The 8,357-nt window shown below is 32.2% G+C and overlaps 1 protein-coding gene across 4 annotated transcripts in view; it reads left to right on the forward strand.

Moving 5' to 3' along the window:
• The window catches only part of Sec23 (transport protein Sec23), a 34,915-nt gene extending 30,533 nt beyond the window's left edge, over positions 1–4,382 (forward strand). The window contains exons 20-21 of one of the 4 annotated variants that reach the window (XM_087166340.1): positions 1,614–1,631; positions 3,743–4,382. In XM_087166340.1, coding sequence (XP_087022466.1) covers positions 1,614–1,631; positions 3,743–3,838 — 114 coding nt within the window. In that variant the 3' untranslated portion in view covers positions 3,839–4,382. The remainder of the gene's footprint in view (positions 1–1,613; positions 1,632–3,742) is intronic. The other 3 variants (XM_087166341.1, XM_087166342.1, XM_087166343.1) reach the window with 3 other exon arrangements.
• The last annotated feature ends 3,975 nt before the right edge of the window (positions 4,383–8,357 follow it).

The following is an 8,357-nucleotide window of genomic DNA, read 5'->3' on the forward strand; positions in this document are numbered from 1 at the left end:
AGTAACTTGTTTTTTGAAAGACTGTTTTGTTTACAAATATAGTGTTTTGATATATTTTCCGTTCATATAACAAAATGTAATTTCTCTGTAACCATTCCACCAATATGTTCCAGTGCATTGAGATGTTTGTGAATTCTCTAAGTCACGTTTTATTTAATCTTGACAATTTTTATTTTAATTATAGATATATTTTTTAAAAAAATTTATTTATGTATTCTACAACTACTGTTAGCCATCCAAATATGATATTCAAAACTTAAATATTTTTGTACATATTGCGTTTTTTATTGTTGGGTTCGCACTTTCCTTTTAACAAGACTTATCATCTTACTTTGAGAATCTGGGGCAATATTTATTTGCATTATAAGTATTTTTTTATGGTCAATTATTATTTTTAAGTATTTTTCATTCTTGTTATCATGAGTATTTTAATTTTCTGTCAATGAGGGCTTCGTTTGGTTATTGAGCCCTGTAAAGGTAGTTAATTTCACTTTTACTGCCCCTACAAGTCTCTCATAACTTATTTTAGATACTACACTTCTAGCTTATTTCAGCAATAAGAAGCTTCTTCAAATAAGAAGAATAAATATGGAGTAAAGCCTTAAACTATTTATTCATGCTAATCTTAGAGTAGTATTACTCATCTAGAAACGCATATCGAATTCAGGACTGTATTTATAATAATTGGAACTGAGATAGCCTGGTTCGTAGGGTGCTGGACTCACCTTCGTGAGAACGTGAATTCGAATCCAGCTGGCCGAACACTGTGTAGTAAACTATGACTGGTGCATTTAAATATGTCAAGTCACAAAGTCCTCCATGATTCAGTAACAAATCATGCCTTTGGGGGTACTGGATTGGAGATTGATCTTTCTGTGGTTCAGGTCAAAATTGAGATCTGGGGATGAATGAATGGATCCACCATATAAATGGACGTGATGTATGGGTGCGGCAGAAGTTGAATTCTTGCCCGTAGACGAGGCTACTGGAAAATAAGAATAATCGCAGCCCTAGTGCCTTAATGGCCTACAACATTTATAATAATTTTCCGGAGTAACACTTGTAAAGTTAAAGTATTTTAAAATTGCTGCCTTATTGATTTAGTATTGCTAATGTGACTGTTTAAATCCATAAGTTTGTTGTGATGTTATAACTTAAAAATCCATGAAAACATTTTCTTTAAAAAATATAGTTTTTATTTGCGAAAATTGCATACTCTTTTAAATTAGAAATGATCAATTATTTATTAGTACTTAAAAATTTTAAAATGATATTCAATTGACGTTAATGTAAAATAATTTTGCTTCTTGCAGTAACTTGGAAAACGATACTAGAATAAAATGTTCATAAAATTCATAAAATACAAAAGTATCCCCCTAGTTCCAAAAGTTTTTGATACTCATAAAGAGTTTTTTAACTATCATATATAACTTTAAACTATAACCCATTAATTTAGTATTAATGCCTTATAAATTTCTTAATAAATTTCATGTAGAAATATTGCATATTTATTTTTATTTTGCATTTGAAAATATTTTGTTTTGTATTGCATGTTATAAAACTAATAAGTTTTTGTTTTAAATTTTTTTTCTGTCAATTCCCACCTGCCACAGACGCCTGCTAACCCAACGGTATAAGTTTTATTTAATTTGGGTTTTGGTGATGGTTTAAATGTCAATCAGCACAATGCTCTTTTAATTTATTTTTGATGATAATTACATATTTAATAAAACTGAGTATTAATACAATTTAAATATTAAGTTAAATTAACATTACTTTTTTGTTTGCATTGTTAATAAGAAAACAAAATCTTAAATATAAAATTCTTTAAATTATTTGATGTGTTACTTCTTAGTTTTTGATTAATACAATTTTTTTTTTGTGTGTGCCTCTATTGCTATTTTATTGTAGTTCATTTTGTTTAAAAATTAATTCTAAAATTTATGTTATTTATATTATAAATGTTATTTTGTTTTCATTGATGCATGAAAAAGTTGATTTACGAATACACAAAACACTTTTCACACCATTTTCAGAAAAATATTAAAGATACTATTAGAATCCGATTAATTTAAAAACAATAATTATACAATCAAACTCTGATATCAAGAACTAATTCAGTCTTATTAATATTTTTAATCGTTCTATGCAATATTATTACTTTTAAATATAATTCTGCCTTTAGTCACGCATGAAAAAGCTTAAATAAAAGAATACAAAACCATTTTTTTGCATTCGGTGCAGTTTTCAGAAAAATATTCTAGATATTATAAGAATCTGATTAATTTGATAATAATAATTATACTGTCAAACCTTGATATCAGGAATTAATTAATATTATATAACTTTTGAATATAATTCTATCTTCATTCACATACGTAAAATGGAAGAATACAAAACTTATTTTTCATATTCGTTTTCTGAAAATTATTCTAGATACTACAAGAATCTGATTATTTTAAAAGTAATAATTATACAGTCAAACCTTGATATCAAGTACACAAATTTTCAATATCATGAACAAATTCTTTGCATCTGCTATTCTCATTATAGGAAAAAGTCCACACATTTCTTGTTGTCCCTCGAGTTTAAAATGTTTTAACACAAATTTTAAAGGACATTTCTTGAATAATTTTATGAATCATTATTTGAAACCATAATAAGAATGTTTTCTTAAATAAATATATGCTTTCAAACTTATGATTTCCAAGTTATTACTTTGACTAAAAAGTTTTCTAGTTTAAGATTTTCGAAATTACTAATTTTCAATGTCAAAACTTTTTTATTGTCTCCCTTTGACTTTGTGATATTAACCATAGCAACAATTATACCTTGGCCCCAGTTGGGCTCTAAATTGGCTCAATATGAGTCCTATATGAACATGTTCTGAGGGACCAATATTGTTATGTCTAAATGTTTTAATATTGGTCCTATGAGCCGCGATGGCTCGGGGAATACAGCGTTCGCCTTCCAATGAGGTGAACCGGGGTTCGATCCTGGCAATGGCTGGTCGATACGAATTCCACATCCGGCTTGCACCGACCACAGTGCTGACGTGAAATATCCTCAGTGGTAGACGGATCATGTGTTAGATTCCCTTTGTCATCAGGCTAACCGTAGTAGGTTTTCCTCTCCGCGTAACTCAAATGTGGGTTAGTTCCATAAAAAAAGTCCTCCACAAAGGCACATTTCTCCCAATACTTGATGCAAGAGTTCTCTTGTCTTCTGGATTGGGTTCAAAATGACAAGGCTACGGAGTTGAACAGCAGTAGTCGTAAACCTAAAAATTGGGTTGACTGTTCAACGGTGGTTAAATATTGGTTCTATGCAGTGTTAATAGCAGCCTATTTTGGGGCAATATAGGGCTTATATTGGCTTAATAATGGTTATAAAATATCGGGTGAATCTGACAATTCTATATAGGGCCGTTATAGGTTGTAAAATGGCAGTAAGATATCGAGTGAATTGGACAATTCTATAGAGGGCTCATATCAGAAAATATCAGCCATTTGAACCCTTATTGTGCCAAGATTCATAAACATTATTTCAATGAGGGCCCAAGTTATTTTTCTGCTGGGGAAGTTTTGACTGTATTTAGAAATAGATTTTAGGTTAGATTGTTTCTGTTTTAAAATAAACAAACTATTATTTATAATATTAACCAAATTCATTCTGAAAAGAATCTTACTTTACATAATAACATTTATTTTTAATCTGCGATTGGTTATTTTTTCTTTTTCAGCAGGATGGTGCGGGCGCTCCTGTTCTAACTGATGATGTCAGTCTTCAAGTATTTATGGACCACTTGAAAAAACTGGCCGTGTCTAGCTCATCGTGAGGGACATTAAAATAAACCTATATGAATGGATGGCTGTATAGTTGTTATGTCTATTTTGAAGAATGTGAATGTCTATGAATGTTAGACTTAAAATCTGAAGCTTTGCACTTAGAGGAACATTTTTGGGAATTTCATCAAAATTAGTCACTGGCTATTAAAGACTCATTTGAATTTTTGATGAATTGTTGAATTATAATAAATTGCCTCATTAAATTTCTATATTTTATTTATTCAATTTTATTTTCACTCTATCGTTTTTAAAATAAAAAGTTGATATTTAACTTCCAATTATTTGAAGTGTAATATTTGCTTGTTATTTTTTTTATGATAGAAGAGGATATCAAATGTTTAACATTTTAAATAGATATTGATTTTGCATTTTTTGTTCAAAATTTTTATATCGAGTTAATTGCATTGGCATAAATGTTTGAAATTGGAAACTATAATAGGAAAGAAACTTTATAGGGGTGAAATGTTTATGAAACTGATGTAATTGAAATGATGTTTAATTGTTTTATTCATAATAAAGTTATTACAATTTTTATATCTTGTATTACTTAGTTTTTTATCATTAATTACCCATTCTTTTTAAGGAATGAATTGCACCTTCACATTTCTTACTATATCAAAAGATCATGAGGGGAAAAAATTCAATTTCACCTGCCGTAATCAAAACTATTATACTGTTTTTATACAGGGCTGCTACGCCACAGGGAAAACCTGAAAAATACAGGGAATAATTTCAAAGTCACCTATAATAATGCAGGGAATTTTATTTCTTATTTCCATCTTTTAAAAGTGGTAACCACTTAAAGTGGACATGGGATATTTAAGGATGATAATTCATCTATACTAAGCTATTTAATTTACTATAGCTTTATTTGTTTTAAGTATGCTTTTCAATTTCAGATAAATGCATACCAGCTTGTCTGAGTAGTAAAGACTGTCGTAGCGCAATGGCGACCTCATTGCCCCCTTCATTCTGTTGAACATGACTTTGTAGTGTCTTAAACTCTATGACCTCCTTGGCCTACAATAAGCTTTTAGGGAAATATGTTTTATGGGATGAAGCTTTAAATCTATTATACTGAGTTATTAAAAATTTATTTTGGTCCTAACTCCAGATCCTAGGGGTCGAATTATGTCTAATATTCTGCAAAACACTTATGAGAATTTCAAATGTTCTGCTGGCATCGTCAAATATTAAGTACTATCACAAGTTGAATTACTGCCAGTTTGTTAAAACATAATTTCATTTAGCGAGCCAAATTTTCAAAAAATAAGGTCCTTAATTAGTTAAATATCAAGTTATGTGTTAAATGCCTACGGAGCGAAATTTATTAAATAAAATCTTCATTTCGAGTTGGATATAATTTGTTCTTCGGGAACTTGTTTTGTTGCATAAGCGGTGTGTAAATTAAGAAATCAGACTGGAGACAAAATGTTCCATCTAGCAACCCTGGACAATTAATTTAGGGTGATTTGTTTTAATTTAGAAATATCGTATTTGCAGACTTAAAAGCATATAACTCATTATAAAAAATTTATGCAGTACTTAAATTAATTAGAAAGCAAATTTTTTAATCGATTGAAAATTCAATCACATTCAGAATAAAAAGATGGGCATTTTTTTTTCTGAAGCATTTCTCAAAATATGGAAAACATTTCCAAAATGAAAACTTTTTTAGAAACAAGCGTGAATTTTCGGTACGCTATTAAATATAAGTGATAAGTACATACTTATGAAAAATAATAAAATGCATCTTAAACGTAAAAAAGTGGTGATTGGCCGGCAATTGCTACCTGTTAACCATTTTAATACCTACGCTACTTGTCATATTTAATGACCGTTAATCTCTCTATATTGCAAATCATACACATTCTTCAACTTTTTATTCGATTTACCTAAACATTGTTGTGGTTGTAGTTCATTTACGTCGTACCAGAGCTGCACAATAGGCTATTGGCGTCGGTTTGGAAAACATCCCTGAGGGTAATCTGATGACCTGACATCACAAATTTGATTCTCTGCAGAGCGGATGGCACCCCCACTTCGGTAGCCCGACAACCTTTGCGAGAAGTCGAGCACTTTAAGATAAAACAGTTTAACGAAGACCAATACCGCGGACCCTTCGCACACTGACCGCAGCCAGTGATGCTTAACTTCGGTGTTCTGCTGGGAACCGTGTCTTAACGATCAGTCCTCTGCGGGACACATTGAACAGGATGTTATTTTAGTTGCTTTACACGTAGTTTTTTTTAAAATTATTTTTAACAAATCGGCTACATATTCAATAAAAAATGTCCTTAGAATAATCGCTTATCATTCAACTAAAAGTCCCGCAGTGGACTGATCGTTAAGACACGGCTCCCAGCAGATCACCGAAGTCAAGCATCACTGGCTGCGGTCAGTGTGCAGGTGGGTGACCGCTTGGATCAGTCTGCGAAGGGACCGAGGGTGTGTGGTATTGGTCCTCGTTAAACTGTGCTACCGTAAAGTGGTCGACTTCGCGCGTAGGTCGTCGGGCTTCCGAAGCGGGGGTGCCATCCACTTCGCAGAGGATAAAAATTGTGATGGCATGTCTTTGGATCATCCTCCGGGATGTTTCCCAGACCGTCGCCAATAGCCTATTGTGCAGCTCTAGTGCGACGTAAATTAACAACAACATTCAACCAAAAAGATCTACGAAATAGAAATTACATCCAGTAACATACTCTGTTAAAATTTAGACTGAATAAAATAAGAATGTATGCAGCTATCGAGTTGTTTTTAAGTTGCGAAATTTTTATTCAGTGTAAATTTTAACGATGGTGGAATAATCTAAAATTTAAATTGCAAAGCGCCGTTAAGTCTGACACCTGCGGGAACTGTAATATCCTAGCTTTCCTTTTCCCATGTAAACAGATTTTATTGCTGATTGCAAAATAAAATTCAATTAAAACTTCGACGACTAGCTAGAGTGCTTACATTTTATTTAGATTACACAATTATTGGAGTGCTTACATTATTATTATTCCATTATTATAATTAGATTCAATTAATTAGATTACACAATTAATAACAATTTACGACTACTAATGTTCAACTCCGTAGGCTTGTAATTGTTGAACCCAATCCAGAAGACAAGGGAACTCCTGGATCAAGAATTGGGAGAAATTTGCCTTCGTGGAGGACTTTTGATGGAACGTAACCCGAATTTGCGTTACATGGCGAGGAAAAACTCCTACGGTCAGCCTGACGGTAAGGGGACTCTAACCCATGATCCGTCTACCACTGAGGATATTTTACATAAGCACTGTGGTCGGTGCGAGCCGGATGTGGAATTCGTATCGACCAGCCATTGAAGAGATCGAACCCCGGTTCACCTCATTGGAAGGCGAACGCTCTATCCCCTGATCCATCGCAGCTCGTTCTTACATTTTTTTTTTCTTTTTATAACCGCCGTTGAACAGTCGACCCAATTTTTGGGTTAACGACTACAAATGTTCAACGCCGTAGCCTTGTAATTTTGAACCAATCCAGAAGACAAGGAAACTCCTGGATCGGTACCCCCAGAGGTATTGATTTGTTATGGGAACATGGAGGACTTTGAGACTCGATCGTTCTTACATTTGTGACTGATAAGCGCATTTATGTTTTTGATATCGCATACTGTACTCCAGATACTCCACGCTGTTTTGAGACTTCTATATGTTAGCGCTAAAGATCAAAAGCTGTTAATGTGCACATTATCTAGCTAATTTGCCGATTAACTAGGATGATCCATTAAAGAGCGGAATCTAGAGGTTTCCTCAGTTTATCTAGGCAATATGCATGTTACAGTTAAATCTCGAAAGCTGTAAATACGCACATTATCCAGCTAATCTGTAGGTTATCTAGGATAATCTGTTAAAGTGCGGAATCAAGTCTTTTCAGTAATTTACCCAGGTAATGTGCTCATTAACTTTTTCCGTATCCTTAAAGTTCAAAAGTTTGGTTCTCTGATTCGATCACCAAATTTGCTTATCGCTTGGTAGTATTTATTAACTTGATTCTTTAAAAATTGAAAAATAAATCAATGACATTACGTTAATTTCCATCATTATTGTAATAGTACTATCATTAGATTCTCCGTATTAAACATTCCAAAGCAATTAATGTTTTATTTTATCAACTAATGTTTTGATCGTAGTAACTAATTTTTTTAGATAAGCGAAATATAAATAAGTAACATTATGATAATTTAAGTTTACAGAAATGTTGTTGCTGTTTCAGTAGAGACCTTTTTCACTCTAAAGAGTACCTAGTAGGTGATGTGGAGAATATCTAAAAAGTTTGCGGTAACCTAGGTAATTTCAGAAATGAAATAATTTTGTAGCACTTTAACAGATCATCCTATTTAATTTGCACTTTCAGTTTAGCTAATTTATCGAATTACTGATTTCTACACTTTAGCGGTTACATGCACATCAACGACTTCCGTGATTGATTAAGTTCAGATTGAATAAGTTCGTTCAATTTTATCAAATAATTTGCTGA

This window comes from Parasteatoda tepidariorum, chromosome 6 (assembly GCF_982258835.1).
Source record: "Parasteatoda tepidariorum strain Cologne lab strain chromosome 6, Ptep-v5.0, whole genome shotgun sequence".
Classification (NCBI taxonomy): domain Eukaryota; kingdom Metazoa; phylum Arthropoda; class Arachnida; order Araneae; family Theridiidae; genus Parasteatoda; species Parasteatoda tepidariorum.